Source organism: Microcaecilia unicolor, chromosome 2, assembly GCF_901765095.1.
Source record: "Microcaecilia unicolor chromosome 2, aMicUni1.1, whole genome shotgun sequence".
Taxonomy (NCBI): domain Eukaryota; kingdom Metazoa; phylum Chordata; class Amphibia; order Gymnophiona; family Siphonopidae; genus Microcaecilia; species Microcaecilia unicolor.
In genome coordinates this window covers 450,840,071-450,856,269 of record NC_044032.1, presented here as the reverse complement: position 1 = coordinate 450,856,269, position 16,199 = coordinate 450,840,071, and the positions used below count along the sequence as shown (strand labels likewise).

General features: G+C 41.8%; 1 protein-coding gene across 1 annotated transcript in view; it reads right to left on the bottom strand.

The window, feature by feature from the left end:
* The window catches only part of CPXM1 (carboxypeptidase X, M14 family member 1), a 158,116-nt gene that overhangs the window by 99,683 nt on the left and 42,234 nt on the right, over positions 1 to 16,199 (bottom strand). Inside the window, exons 3-4 of the mRNA XM_030190934.1 lie at positions 3,880 to 3,989; positions 2,837 to 2,976 (exon numbers count right to left, since the gene is read on the bottom strand). Coding sequence (XP_030046794.1) covers positions 2,837 to 2,976; positions 3,880 to 3,989 — 250 coding nt within the window. The remainder of the gene's footprint in view (positions 1 to 2,836; positions 2,977 to 3,879; positions 3,990 to 16,199) is intronic.

Sequence of the window (16,199 nt, the reverse complement as noted above, 5' to 3'; positions counted from 1 at the left end):
GTAACAGACTAAGCAGGAGTGACTGGGAATTGCTCCTGCCCGAAGACCCTGGACCACCAATGTTTTAAATGGTAGCCCATTCAGGGGGCTCTGGAGCCTTTTGAGGGGGTAGGGGGTTCTGGACGGGGTGAGGGGCTTGAACCAAGGGAGGGGTCTGGAGCCAGTTTGGAGGCTTGAGCTGGGGGGGATGGGGGTGTGGGGAGGGCTTGAGCCAGAGGGGTTGCTCTGCTGACCTGGGAACATTGGGTCACAGCTTTACAGCCCAATGCTCCCAGGTGGTATAATAGCTGGAGTTATTTTACTGTGATTTATGGGCCATAACACAATATGTGGTGTGCACCCAGTGTAAACTGGAAGTTGCATTAGGGTTTTTACATAGCAATGAATTGCTTTACATGCATTTGCATGTTTTGCATCCCTTTACTATGTAACTAGTGGCAACATACAGTATATATTGCCATTGTAAAATACGTTGTTGCGTTCGGGCCATTTAAGTCACGTTCGGGACCTTTTAATCACGTTAAGGGGAACATAATGTGACTTAAAGCCCTAAAGTAGCTTGATAACTTTTCCCCTAAATAGAACAATACGACACACAAAGAATATGGCAGTGAGACTCTTGAATGGTTTTAGTTCACTACATTGGCTGCCAAATGAGGCCTGTCTGAAATATAAGATTCTTTGATGGTTGTTTAAGGTGTGAATGAATAGGCCCCTAGACTACCTGTGTTCCCTATTTGCCAGGGCTGGACCATGGTGCCCTGAGCCAACTTTTGGTTTGGCACCCTCCCATTGGCATGCCCTCAATCAGGCAATCCTCCCCCCCAGCTTACCATTAAAGTCAATTTCCCTTTCCTGAATATTGATAGCATTTCACCTAATACTACCTGCATCAACCCCTGTATCTTCCCTCTGCCACGCTCCTTTAGAAACAGGAAGTTATGTCAAAGGAGAGGCTGGGGTACAGCAGAAGGAAGACGCTGGGGCTGATGCAGGTAGTGTTAGATGAAACACTGTGTTTGGGAGGGGAAACTGCTTTTAAAACTAGATGGGGGAAGGTGGCCTGAGACAGAAAGAGGAAGGGGGTTGCTGGCTCTTCTTTTTCATCTGCACACACAACACTGCCATGTAAGCTCTGGGTAACATCATAGGCCTAGGTAGTTGGTGCCCTTTATCTCTGGCGCTCTGGGCCAATGCATCACCTGGTCCATAGGTTAAGTAGGCCCATTTGGAGGTTATATTGAAAATCCCCCTCCATGTCTCAGAATTAAAGTGAATTGCAACCCCTACAAACTGACATTCATCACAACTCCCTCATTCTATCATTATCATATTCAGTCCACAGTTGTTTCCTGAGCTCCGTCCCTTTCAAAGATAGTGGGTCTGACGTCGGGCCTCTTACTTTTGCATTGCTGCAGACAGGAACATTCATTATTCCCAGCTGAAGCAATGCAAATTTAAATTTGTCACACCATTCACTAACATACAATATTAAGTGACAGCATGTTAGTGAGCGATGTGGTAAAATAGTGCATTTTACCACAACTTAATAACTAGAGTCTAAAGTTGAAAATTGTTGGGTCAATATTCAGCCGCTGTGGTCAGTGTTCTTTTTAAATATTGGCCATAGCAGTAAAGAAATATCCAGATTTTCAGCATCACTATCCGGAGCGCAAGTGGTGCTAAATATCTGGATAGAGCAGATGTACTATCAATTATGGAAGGTCAGACCAGATAAAGTGTAAAAATGTCATTGCCTATAGGAAATGTACCCTAGGTGAAGTTGTAAAAGAGTGTTTGTTGGCAAGGAAAGTCACTGAGCAGGACCCACAGTGAATTACATCAAGCAGTTAAAGTGCAAGGATTTTAGCCTTCCTAGGCACACTTCAGCCTTGTACTCCCCACCTCTGAATTAACCATCCCTCTCAGAACAGTCTGGGAACCTCTCTATAACAGAAATTTCACCAAGCACAAGTCTCAGCCTCTTGTCTGACATTGCGGCCTGGATGTCCCACCAACATCTGAAACTGAACACGGCCAAGACTGAGCTTCTTATCTTCCCCCTAAACCCACCTTTCCTCTTCTCCCATTCTCCGTATCTCCTTGGCTTGTAAACCTTGGAGTCATCTTTGACTCGTCTCTCTCTTTCTTTGCACATTTCCAACAAACTGCTACACCCTGTTCTTTCTTTCTCTATAACATCAAAATTTGTTCCTTCCTTTCCGAACACACTACTAAAGCCCTTATCCATCCCCTCCTGTTTAGACTTGCGCTTCACAGGGCTCCCCTTAAACCATCTCTCTCCCCTTCAATCTGTTCAAAGTTCTGCTGCAAGACTTCTCTTCTGCCAGTGTCACTACACTCATATAATCTCCCTTTTCAAGTCATTCCATTGGCTCCCTGTCTATTTCCGAATACAGTTCAAACTTCTCTTACTGACGTACAAATGCAATTGATCTGCAGCTCCTCAGTATCTCTCCTCTCTTATCTCTCCCTATACCTCTTCCCAGGAACTTCATCCATCATGTATGTCACTTTCATCTATATCCTTCTCTTCCACCAAAAAAAGAGCTGAGGTGGCTGAGAAGAAGGCAGGACAACCTAGAGATATCACTAATCAAAACTTTATTGAAGAACTGACCCAACTTGGCTCGGTTTCAGCAATGACACCTGCAGCTCTTGTAAAATCGCCTGACTATTGCTGCACACTAGTCTTTCATTCTTCCACAATGGTGTTGTGTGCAACGATATTCGGGCGATTTTATAAGATCAGTGCTTCAAAGGAATCAAAATATGTCTGTCTCCTCTCTGCAAAATTTATAGCAGCGGAACTTACGTCCATATTGAATTCTTGCCCTGCAAGATAACCCCTGTGAATTTGGTAAGTCTTTTCGCATCGATTTCAAGCCACTGGTTTTTGTCTTCCTCTCCAGCACACCAGCCACCATCAAAGAAATCGTCATCATAGATTCCAGACTAGCAAAAAGAATAAACCAAGTGTTAGTCTTCAGAAAATCAAATGGTTTTCAGATGCAGTTTTAGTGGGTGAGAACTGAGAACCCAGTAACAAATCTGCCTCCTATTTGGCTCTTTTCAGTAACATCAAAGGCCAAAGCCACTATGGCTTGTCTCAGTTCTCAGTCTGTGGAATAAGGTCCAAAGATGGAAGGTCTGTTAAAACTGAGAGGGGCTACAATGATGTTAAACATCTTAGCTCCTTTAGGTAACCTTAAAAAAAAAAGAAAGAAAGAAAGGGAAAAAAAAACCTTTTTGAGTGAATTGCAGGCACAGAGAAGCAGATACAGCAGGAAGGATAGTCCTATAGCTTAAGAAATTGTCCAATGTCCTGCTTTTCAATCTGGCAATAAATGGTAAAAGAAATTCAGATGAATTTAATGCAAGACACAAATGCAGAGTTCTAGGTTTTTAAAAAGGGGTTGCAGGTGAAGTAATGAGTCATCGTGCCCCTATTTCTCCCCCTCCCATCACTTGTTTTGGTCTTTTTTCTCCTCCCAGGTTTTTCTCTCTCTCTCTCCTACCCCTGACTTCTCTCCATCTGCCCCACTTTTCTCCATATCTTTGTCCTCAGGTTTTTATGCATCTTCCCCATCCCTCACATTTTCCACCTGCTCTCTCTCATTACTCTCTAACTATGTCCCTCAGGATTTTCTCCTTTTTCCCCACTTCTCCTTCAGCTACCCCTTTCTCTTCTATCCTCCTATAACTCATCTCCATATTTGCGCCCCTCCCCCAAACTTTCTGTTCATATCCTCTTCCCCTGCCAGGGTCCCCTTCATGTCTCCCACTCTCATGAACTCCTATGAGTTCCCCCCCTCCACCCCATTTGAACAGATTCCTCTATGCACATGGCTTTTATACCTGTATGTTGAGACGTCCCCGGTGGGCACCCAATCCATAGCGTTTAGTGCTGGAAGCTCGTAACTGGTAATCTGTCACTCTCAGAGACTCCAAACCAAGTGGAGGGCATTCTTTTAAAAAAGAAAGAGAAACGGAAAAATGGTCTTAGTTGATATCTTTCCTGCATTGCTTTTGCAGTCCTCCATAAGCGCAACTACCTCTCATCGGGAGGTCATCATGCATAGCCTCCACTGTTTTTCCTGCGCTCCTTCTCTACATTGGCCAAGTATTGACACTGTGGTGACCTCCTCTGGCAGAGTGCATGATGCAGCTGTGTTTATCTCCCTTCCCAATGTCTTCATCTGATCTTGGTTGTTACTGTACGAGCTGTACTTGGCTGTCATACTTGGAATCCTGCCAGCAGCTGCAAATGCAGTTTCAGCAGTAATTCTAGCCCAGAATGCAGGAGTTGGAAACTAAATCCAAGTACCTTGCTTAGATTTAGCAGCTCTGAACAAAAACCACTGAAGAGCTGGACTGAAGAAAAGGTAAACTTTTTTATGTTGCACATCGTCCTGCTGCTAAAAAAAAAAAAAAAAAATGCCCACGTGCAGCAGAAACTTCTCTGATTGCTCTGTAGCTCTTCCCTATTTTTCTAAGGGAAAAGTGACTTTGGTGAACTCTGCCAAACAGAACCAAAGTGGACAAAGAGAAATGTGCAGGCCAGTTTTCAAGAGGAGCTGTAGGTTTACAGGTGGCCAGGAAATGTGTAAATGGAATATTCATGGATTTTCAGCTGCTGTGGGCTGAAAATCCATTTAACTGCTTCACCACCCAAAGTTAGGGGCCTACTGTATAGAATGCAAAGAGAAAGAGAGTTTCATAAAAAAGATGCAATCACTGTAAATGAAGATCATGGTGAATTCTATGAGGAGATAGAACACTTTGCAGGGTGTAGATCTCACTTGTAAGTACTGTAGTGGCTTGCTGATATTGCTATTTACACACATATATAACAAATGTATGTAAATGCCCCTATTGACAAGCGGATATGTTTCTAAAATAATGACCTTACTGGCACTGATTCATTTAAACACCACAGCTGGCATATAAATATTGATCCCTATATTTTCCAGAGTGCTCTGTTTCAAAACACCAGGGCTTTTCCCAGCTGGTATACACTGGCATGCAGTACTGCCAGCCAAAAATGACCCACACCATAGAAGCAGCAAAGCTCATGGCTGGAAGATTCAAAGGAGTGAAGGCAGAGGAGCAGCACTGTAAGGAGGCCTGTGGTAAGAGAATCAGCAGGACAATCCCCAGCATTTACCTAATTCAGTCTGAGCTGCACTCCTTTGCTGGGTTGAAGCAGCCCACAGCAGTTCTTTGGCTTTTATTTCCGGTGTGCCCCAGTGCACAAAAAGTGAAAGCAGACGTGTCACAGGCTGCTGACATGCGGGGGAAGGAGGCAGCTCAGATTGAATTAGGTAAAAATGCTAGGCCTTTACACTCTCACTTTTTCTGCCATGCTGGATAGGGGTGGTGCTTGACTGTTGGGGAAATGAGGGAAGGAGAGATGTTTGACTGTTGGAGGGGAAGAGGAGAGAGGAGATGCTTGACTGTTGTGAGGGATAGAGGTGGGGGAAGGATAGGGTTACCATATGGCTCCAGAAAAAGGAGGACGGATTGAGCCAGCCGGGTTTTACTTCCATTGCTTTCAATGGAAATAATTGAGCCAGCCGGGTTTTACTTCCATTGCTTTCAAAGCAATGGAAGTAAAACCCGGCTGGCTCAATCCGTCCTCCTTTTTCTGGAGCCATATGGTAACCCTAGGGAGGGAGAATGGGAGGACACTAGACCATTGGGGGGGAAAGAAGAGATAGGGATTTGATTGATTTGATTTATTAATAATTAATCGCCTTTCGTCACAAGGATAACAAGATGATATAAAGACAGTGACAGGGAGAAATGGGAGGGGAAGCTGGAGACACAAGGCTATTGGATTCGGTGGGAACCATCTGAATCAGGGTAAGTGGAAAAAGCCAACTTGAATAAGTGAGTATTCAAAAGAGCCTTAAATTTAGAGTAGGAGCATTCTAAGCAAATTGGGGCTGGTAGAGAGTTCCAAAAGGAAGGAGCTAGGTGGAAGAAGGCATGAGAACGAGTGGAGTCAAGGTGAGCCTCTTTTAGAGATGGAATTTGGGGGTAATTGTCATGAAGCGAACGAAGGAGTCTGGGCGGAGTGTATGAGATCAAAGCAGAATAGAGGCAGGATGGGAGACCTGAAAAGAAAACGTTGTGAGACAACATTAGAATTCTGTAATGGATATGGGAAGTGATAGGTAACCAGAGCTCAGTTAAAAGCAGTCAGATCTGGATCAGAGGTAGAAGTTTCAAAAAGAGATGGATGTCATCCACATAACAAAAAGTGTGAATACTCAGAGTTTGAACCAGCAGTGTAAGCAGACTAAGGAAGATATTAAAAAGGAGAAGGGCCAAGAGAACAGTTAGTGAGACATGAGGAGAACCAAGAAAAAACGGTGCCAGAAATACCAGAGGCATGAAGTCTAGATAGGAGGAGATGCTGAACTTTTAGAGAAGAGATGCTGAACTGTAGTGCAGTGGTGAGAGTGAGAGAGATAGAAAGGATTGATGCTGGGCAGGGTGGAAATGTGGGAGAAGCCATGGGGGAGAGGAGTGGGGAGGGAGAGAGAGGAATGGTTAGGCAGAAAAGAAAGAAGTGGCAGAAAGAGATGAAAGGGAAAGATCAATGCCAAAGACATGAAAGGAAGGAATGGACAAAGAAGTTTTTTGGGGTTTCTGAGGAAGCTGAAATGAATTTGTACTTTCTTAGAATTTGATCAGTTTAAATTAATGTTTCAGGCACTTGTACTCTCACAGTTAGCTTATTGTAATATGCAGTATTTATTTCTTTATTTTAAAATTTTCTAGCCTACACTATTGACCAGTTCTAGGCAGATTACAAGAGAAAACATACATAGTAAAAACAAACATATAAACAAGAAAAAAATATATAATACCAACAACTTCCTCAGAGAACAAAAGAGCATACTACAGGATATGCAGCTAATAGCATTCATCATAGCACCACAGGGAAGAGCGTATCAGTTAAAAGTTTACTAAACAAATAAGCTTTTAATTGTTTTCTAAAGTGTACATAGTTTTTAATACAGCAAATTTCATAATGAAGTGAGTTCCACACAGGGATGGGCCAGCTACATAAAATACTGAGGCACAATATTCTTCCCATATGATGGAATAAAGGGACATCGAATAGGAGTTTCTTTGCACAAGTAAGTAGGCAAACTGGGCCTACTGAAATCTGAAATCTGATTTCAGCGCCAATTTTTTAGACGCCATATATAGAATCTCCTCCTATGCGTTTAATTGCCAGCCTTTGACATGGCATAAATGCTTGTGCATCAACTTAGGAATGAAACTGCGGATATACGCTAATATTCCACAATAGCACTTCCAAACGGAACTGCTGTTACAAAATTTGTGCTTAGCATGCATCATCCCGGTGCCTAAAGTTTGACACTCTTTCTTGATTCTACGCCCATATGTGTAATTTGGTAGCCTTATCTGGTAGAAGCAGGGTTTGTCCACTTAGGCCTCTATGACGCTTCATTTTCCAAACCCCAAGGAGGCGAAATACAAAACAATGTTAACTGCAACTTTTTCACATCAAGCATCTATGGGTTGCCGGTGAAAATTCACCTTGTAACTAATTATACACTATTTTGTAAACCGCTCAAAACATTCTTGTTTTAAAACTAGGTATTCCTGGAATCGTGAGGTTCAGGTTTTGATTGTGAGAGAATGTTAATTCCTGGGTAGGCTTAGTTATCTTATTTGTTAAAATGCATTAAACAATTACAGGTATATTTTATTTATTTATGTGTTTATTTATTGGGATTTATTAGCCGCCTTTATGAAGAGATTCACCCAAGGTGGTGTACAGCAAGTACAGTTTAACATAAAACGTACAATTTTGTTAACGGCATAACAATAGTAAAATAACCAAGAATAAACAAATACATTAAATGAGGTAAACTTGAAAACAGCAAATTGAAACATAATAATAGAACTATATAAGCATTTAGGGCTGGATTCAGTAAATGGTGCCCAACGTTAGGCACTAGAAAGATTTGCGCTAAAGTCATGTTCCAAAAAGGCTGTTCTGTGCAAAGCGTTTTTTTAAATAGAGTATCGCTTAGAGCGGATTCCTGTGCCCATCTTTGGGTATGAGGACCTAAGCCTGCTGAAACCTGGTGTAAATCATGGTGCCCAACTAATGGCATACAAATATTTTATAACATTGCACCTAATTTATGGAAATATCCTGACCCGCCCATGCCTCTCCCATGGCCACACCCTCTTTTGAGTTCTGCACAATGAAATTTAGGTATGGATGTTATAGAATAGCAACTAGATGCCAATTAACTCCAATTATTGATTGTTGACACCTCATTAATTTGCATGTGCATCTGGCCTGCGTGCCCAAAATTTGGCACCCAACTTTGGGTGATCTTTTTAGAATCTGGGGGTCAATGTAATGTAATGAACATAGGAGGAGAGAGGAGACATGGCAAATGGACAGCAGACCTTGGCAAGAATTAGGTGAAGACAGAAAGGAAACCAGAAATGAGAGACTGTGATCAACAAGAGTGTGAAAAAAAAATGCCCAGTGAATAAAGATAGAAAGAATTTTATTTTTAAACTTTGGGAAATGTGCATCTCTGATTTTATATTTTGCGCAATGTGAGAGGAAATGCAGTTCTGTTTCCATTTCTCTAGTATTGCACTGCTTGCAGCGCGACTTATTGGGGGTTTCAGTTAAATGTTTTTCTGTGCCTTGTTCTGTGATGAGGGCCTGGCTTGTTTTGCTTGTGTGACTGAGGTATGACATTCTGCTACTGTTACTTGCTCTAGAGTCTGGTTTCATGGGGTTTCCAGTTCAGTTTTTTGTAACGCATTTTGATTTGCATTTGCATCACCTATTTTGTACGTGGTGACTGGTGAGGCTGTATCCATGTTCTGCCAATGTGTAGTTTCTATGTAGAGAATCCAGTTTGTTCTCTTCTCAGAATAAGAAGTGTGTTGGTGTTCTAGGGACTGGTGTAATATTTACAGTGCTGCCTCTTTTAATATGCTCTGTGGCAGGTAACAGGTTTGTGGCTGCTATGAGGATGTGGCTACTATGATGGCGGAGCTATGGGTTGTCATCCTGCCCCCTAAGGTTGGCCTTGTAAGAGTACTGGCATCTTTTTTCCTAGAACAAAAGCACTGCAAAATGTTATTCTGTTGGAGTACAGTACACAGATATTTGTGGCATTGTAAATTGATTACACTTCTGCCCTGAGTTACATCCTGAAGTGTTTTAGGGTTTTTGCCTGGCACTTTCTTCCTGTTCTTTCAGGTTTCCAGCTCAATTGAAACTCGTATCTTCTGGGGCTTCAGTGCAAAGAACCTTCATTTGTAGCTTCTCATGGTTTTTTCCTTTCTTAACTCTCTCCCAGTCTACTTCATCCATCCACAGCTTTCTCTGTCTCAAGAGTGGTGGTACCCTTACATCCTGTGTCTGACCCTGCTGGATGACAGATACTTCCTCCCCACAGGGGCTTTGCTTGCTGTCTCCAGCCACAACAAAGCTCAAGGAGCAGAAGCTAGACTTAGGAATCAAAACCAGATTTCCTGCATGACAATGGGCAGTACTGTCACTGAGCCATGGGTTTTCTCATATTCTTCCTGTTTCTCTCATTATTGGTCCTTTTCTGATCCAGGCCACTCAGTCTGTCTCATTTTCTTCTACTGTGGGGTATGGTGCAATTGAAACAGATGTTCTTAGATTACCCTTCATCCAGCTTTAGTGCAGCTGTAAATTCAGGGTATTGTTGAGGGCAAAAGTCCTACAGTGCCTGCCTTTTGCATCCTAACAGGCATTTGTCTTCTACAGCTCATATAAATACAAGAAAGACGGAATAATAATAAACTTCCTTTATTGTTTTTGAAAACAGTCCACAAAGTCCTACTTCAACAACAACACGTCCTGCCGAATTGTTTGTGACTGTTCAGCATCCCTTGCATTTTTCTCGCATAGGCACATTAGATCCTATACCTCAGCACAGGAGTTTGCAAATTATTTTCAATCTAAAGTATCATCTGAATAAGTACAAACTTTTCGTATATGAATCTCAGGATCCTGATATTGACCAAGTAAGAATCTGGAATCAATTTAACGTGGTTGAAGTCAGTGACATTAAGAAAGTCATTATGAGACTGAATGCAACTTTTGTCCTTTAGATCTTATCTCAGTTGCTTCTTTCAATTAGAGACACTGTCAGGCTCATTTTCAAAAGAGACAGAGATTCAAAAAGTGACATAAGTCAGCATTTGGATGTTTAGCTCACAGAAATGTGTACAGCACTGCATATGTCTAGTAGCGCTATAGAAATGATAAGTAGTAAATCAGTAATATTGAAACCTCTTTTTGGACATCTTTCTCTGAAGTCCATCAGAAGGATGTCCAAATCTCAAGGGGGCATGCCAGGGGCATGTTCAAGGCGGGACTTGGGAGTTCCTAAGACATGGATGTCTTTCAGCAATAATGGAACAAAACAAAGATGTGCAAGATGTTTTGAGCTAGACCAGTTTGTATAGCAAATAGCTGCAGTGGGAATTGAACCCACTTCCCTAAGTTCAAAGTCTGCTGTACTAGCCATTAAGCTACTCATCTACTCCACACAAGAGGTGCCCTAAATGACCAGATGACCACTGGAGGAACTCAGGGATCACCTCCCCTTACACCCCCAGTGGTCACTATCCTCTTCCCACCCCCAAAAATGTGATTAAAAATAATATTTGCCAGCCTCTATGTCAGCCTCAGATGTTATACTCAGGTCAATTAGAATTGCATGCAGGTCCCTGGAGTAGTCTAGTAATGGTGCAGTGCACTGCAGATAAGTGGACCCAGGCTTCTACCTCCCCCTACCTGTTACACTTGTGGAGAAAACTGTGAGCCCTCCAAAACCCACCAGAAACCCACTGTACCCACATATTGGTGCTCCCTTCAACTGTAAGGGCTATGGTAGTGGTGTACAGTTGGGAGCAGTGGGTTTTGGGGGGCTCAGCAGACAAGGTAAGGGAGCAATGGTGAGATGTGTACCTGGGAGCATTTTATAAAGTCCACTGCAGTGCCCCCAAGGAGACCCTATTGCTTTCCTGGGATGTCACTTTTCCACTATTCTACCTGATGCCAAGCTTTCTATTTTTTTTTTATAACATCTGAGCCTTGTGTCTATTGTTTATCATTAGATTTGGGCTTTGAATTCACGTCTATAGATGAAAAGGAGGTCTTATTACATGTATCTAAATACCAGAGTGTTATTTTTCCATATTTCATAGCAAGAGTGTACATTCCCTAATTACCTGTCCCAATGCAACTGAAGCTTTTACCTCCTCAATGCATGTAAATGGTTTCATCCCTGTGTGGATTCTCTGATGCTGTGTGAGGCTTTCTTTCCAACCAAAGCTTTTACCACACTCAGGACATGTAAATGGTTTCAGTCCTGTGTGTATTCTCTGGTGCATTGTGAGGGTTACCTTCTGACCAAAGCTTTTACCAGACTCTATACCTGCAAATGGTTTCTCTCCCATGTGGACTTTCTGATGCACTTTGAGATTTACATTACAACCAAAGCTTTTACCACACTTAGAACATGTGAATGGTTTCACTTTATTGTGGATTTTCTTGTGTATTTTGTACGTTTTGCATTTGGATGTATTTGTTTGAAAATGGACCAAAAAATAAAACATCCAAATCACAAAACATTTTTCCGAACAGCATTTTCAAAAGGAAAAGATAAGACTTTTTATTGTAGAAAATGACCTAAAAACGTCCAAATTCAGACTTAGATGTCATATCCAAAGATACCCCTTGTGCATTTGACTTGCCCAAAGTCACAAGGAACAGCAGTGGGAATTGGACCCATGTTGCCAGGATCAAAGCCCGCTGCATTAACCATTAAGCCACTCCTCCTCTGTTTTGGACGCCTTGCATTTGGATGTCATTTGTTTGAAAATGAACCCAAAAAAAGGATGTCCAAATCACAAAGCGTCCAAATCACAGGACGTCCATAGTATTTTCAAACACAAAAGATAGACGTCCATCTTTTTTGAAAATGACCTTCTTTCCTGTTCGGAATTTGGACGTCTTTGTAAAACGTCCAAATTCTGATTTAGATGTTTCTTTCAAAAATGCCCCTCCATGTAACTTTTGGTTGCCCAGTGAGCATCAAGGCAGGTTATTAAAAGGATATTAGAGCTAGTGGTTAAAGGTCAGGACTCGGACTAGTAAAAGAAAGAAGGTTGGCTAGCTCTTTAATCCACACTTTGGGTAACAATTCCAAACTATGTAGAGTTTACTCAGCTTGGACTTCAGATAACTGGTGTTGCTTCACAGTAACTATTTCCAGGAAAGTTTATACCAGCAAATATATGTAAGTAAAACAGATATAAATGTAGAGGGGCATTTTTGAATCAATGTCCATGTCAGAATTGAGACATCCCACTCATAATGTCTATCTCAAGGCCATTTTCAAACAGGAAAAATGTTGGGGGTTTCCTGTTCGATAATACATGAAAATATCCTAAATGAACAGTCATTTTCCAAAATAAAATGTCCAAGTTATGAATGCCAAAAAAACAGGGAGAAGGACGACTGTCTGGCAGCATTTGTACACAGATGTCCCTGCAGAGCAGAGGGGCAGCCTAGTGGTCAGTGCAGTGGACTTTAATCAAGGGCAGTCAGGTTCATATTCCACTGAAACTCTTATTTTAAATAGTGAGCCCTCCAGAGACAGGGAAATATCTATCGTTCTTGAATGTGAACCACCTCAGGCTTACAGGTCTTTAATATTTTGATTGAGTAGGTATATCTCTGGTTCTGGAGGGCTCACAATTTAAAGGTACAAAAAGAGAGTTGAAGCAGAATTTGAACCTGGGTTCTTTGGTTTACAGTCCACTACACTGACCACTAGGCTGCCCTTGAGACCTGCTTGCTGCCGTGTTCAGAACGCTCACAATATCTGATGTTGTCAGGGAGCCTAGTTTTCCCTTTCAGGGATGAGGGAGGGGACAGTAACTACTGGGAGATTGAGGAGGGGTCATGCCTTAATCCCTCCAGGTGTCAGCTACTTAATCAGGGCACTTTTTATATCCTGGATGTGATTGAAACAGGTCTAACTTAGGACATCTTTTCTTTTTAAACTTGAATGTGTGTGTAGTTGGACATCCTAAACTTGGGCCCTCCCTAGTCCTCCCTAAACACATTTCCTTTCTGTTTGGATGAACTGCAGTGTAGGACATCCAGATTCAGCCTTTGTAACTGAGCCCCTGTAATTAGGCACCCAGGTAGGAGTTTATTCTATAAAAGAAAAGTGTCTACACTCCTTTATAAACTACGAGCCTAACTGGGAATACAACACTGTTTTTGAGCATAAATTAGTTTTGATCCATAAGTGAACATAAGAACATAAGAATAGCCATATGGGTCAGACCAATGGTCCATCTAGCCCAATACAGGTCACAAGTACCTGGCAGAATCCCAAATAGCAGCAACATTCCATGCTACCAATCTCAGGGCAAATAGTGGTATGGGGCAAGGTTGATTTGGTTTTTAGATTTTAGATATACTAACCTACCTGGATTGTTTAAATGCTGTAGGTTGAATGATTGAGTAAATAATATGTGTACAGACTGATCCATAATCTTAATGGGATTTTCACTTGTGGGTTAGTTCTATAAGCTTTCTGGTAAATCATTATTTCACAGGTCAAAATCTAGACTTTGTGGTCAGTGTTCCTTTTATTCGCTGTGGCATTTAAAGATAACACCTTAATGTTTATCGCCACCTAGTGTCCAGATGTTGGTGTGGAGTATCTGGTTATAGCAATGGTTGCCAGCACCATCCGGATACTGCCAGTATTCTGCACTGGGATCTGATAAGCTATCCGGGTACAAAAGGCTGTCCGGATACTGATGCTGAACATTGCCAGTATCCCAATTAATTTTGCATCCACCCTCAGGCCGACCTGGTGCTATGCAGATGGGTCAGGAGAGGACTATGGGGATCCCAATAACTGAGCTGAAAATCCAGGTATGTCTTTGATCACTGTGACTCATCTGATTAGCAGGAGCTGCTACCCGGAGAAGTAACTTTGAATATCGAGACCTCAGATTCTAATTTTTATACAGATATACCTGTCTTCCAAATTTGTTTGCTATAAATTGAATGGTTCAGCAAATAATGTGTACTCAGACAGATTATGCAAACCCATACGTGATCTTTAGGAAAAAATGCTGAAAAGAATCACTGTTTCATACAGATTTGCTGTAACACTAGCCATACTGTTGCCTGTGTTCTCAGTTCAGTCAATGCCTAGAAACAGTTTTCTGAGACATATTATGAGATTAGAGGTGACACCTGGAATTTGGTCAATGAAAAACTCAAGTTTTCCCCATCAGGCTCAGCTGACCTAAACCCTTAAGAAAAAAAAAAGCAGAAATACTGGATTCATTAAAGGGTGCTATGCTGGTGTACAATGCATCATTGTGCTCTATGCTCATTTCACAGCTTGAAGTCTTGCAAATTAAGGTTTGTCAGCATTTTACTACCTCATGAACCTCTGTTAATGGCTCTTTATATTTCATGTTACCAATGGGACCTTTCTCTGTCCAGTACTGATTCAAATCAAAGGTTAAAAGCAGTTCCTTCCATGCTAGAGCAGTGCTTCCCCTCGGGAAGAATCAGAGTTCTTCCTTCTCTTTCTGTTTATCTTTATTTAGGTTAGGGTGGTATGAGGAAATGAAGAGGAACACAGGGAATTGTAGGAAAGATTTTAAAGTGTGGTAAAACTTACAATGTTGTGAAGCATGATTTTTGCATAGGTCATACAGGTAGGGAAAGGACATGTGCAAGGGATGGAACTGTTTATAAAATACGTATTTGGACACAAAGGAATGCATGTGTATTGTGCAGCCCATCCAGTGGGAACAACCCTTTCCAAAAATGCACGTTTGGAAAAAAGTACAGCATGATTCAGGGTCCACATGTGTAAATGTCACCATTTACACATGAAATGGTGGATTTTGCAATTTATATGTCACACCCCTCACCTTTTCTCTGTGGTCTCCAGCAGCATTCCATGCCAAGAAGAATCTATTTATTTTCGGGAAACCTAGCACTTCCTTTATAGCCCTGCAAGAGGGCGCTGGCTGATGACATCACTTTCTGTCTTGTTACATGTAAGGAAGTTCCTGACTCCCTGCCTGTGCCTTTGAAACAGGTCTCCTGGAGTTGTCTAATGTGTGTTATAGCCTTATTCCAGTTTGTCTCCTGTTCTTGCCTGTGTTTTGTTCTAGTCCTGCTCCTGCTACATGTTCCAGCCTTGTTCCTACCCTGCTTCCTGCCTTGCTCCAGCCCTGTCTACAAGTTCCAGTCCTGTCTTCAAGCTCTAATCTTGTTCTCAATCCAGCCTTTCTTGGGTGTCTTGCCTGCTGCCAGTTATGGCCTAGCTAGCCCTCAGGTTGGCTAGATAGTGTCAACTCAGCTGCGATAAGCACCCCAGGAAGTTGACGCCGATTGTCCCTTGACAAAGCGATTAAGCGAAACAGGTCCTGTCAGGACATTAAAGGCTCCTGGATGCTCTATAATATACATGCAGATACGTGTTGAAGTTTTGGACTATATAATATATTTTTGGCGACATATAGAAATCGTCCACTGAATATACAGGGGTTACCCAATTACTTACAAATTGAAAGAATCACTTATAAATTGAAAAAGTTTTATATCAGCAGAAAAAATATATAAAAATCAACAAGGATGGTACGGGGTTGTCAATGATTAAAAGTCGTCACTGAAATTAGGCACAAGAAATATGCTCATAAACGCAGCCTAATGTGACTGTATGAGACTTCCCCGATATCCATAATAAAGTACTTGGGTGCACTCCTTACTACTTTAAGCATTTTTTGGTTGTATCCCAGAAATAAGCAGTGGATTTTCCCCAAGTCAATTTAATAATGGTCTATGGTCTTTTCCTTTAGGAAGCCATCCAGACCCTTTTTAAACTCCGCTAAGCGAACCGCCTTTACCACATTCTCTGGCAACGAATTCCAGAGTTTAATTACACATTGAGTGAAGAAAAAGTTTCTCCAATTCGTATTAAATTTACTACTTTGTAGCTTCATCGCATGCCCCCTAGTCCTAGTATTTTTGGAAACAGTAAACAAACGATTCACATCTACCTGTTCCA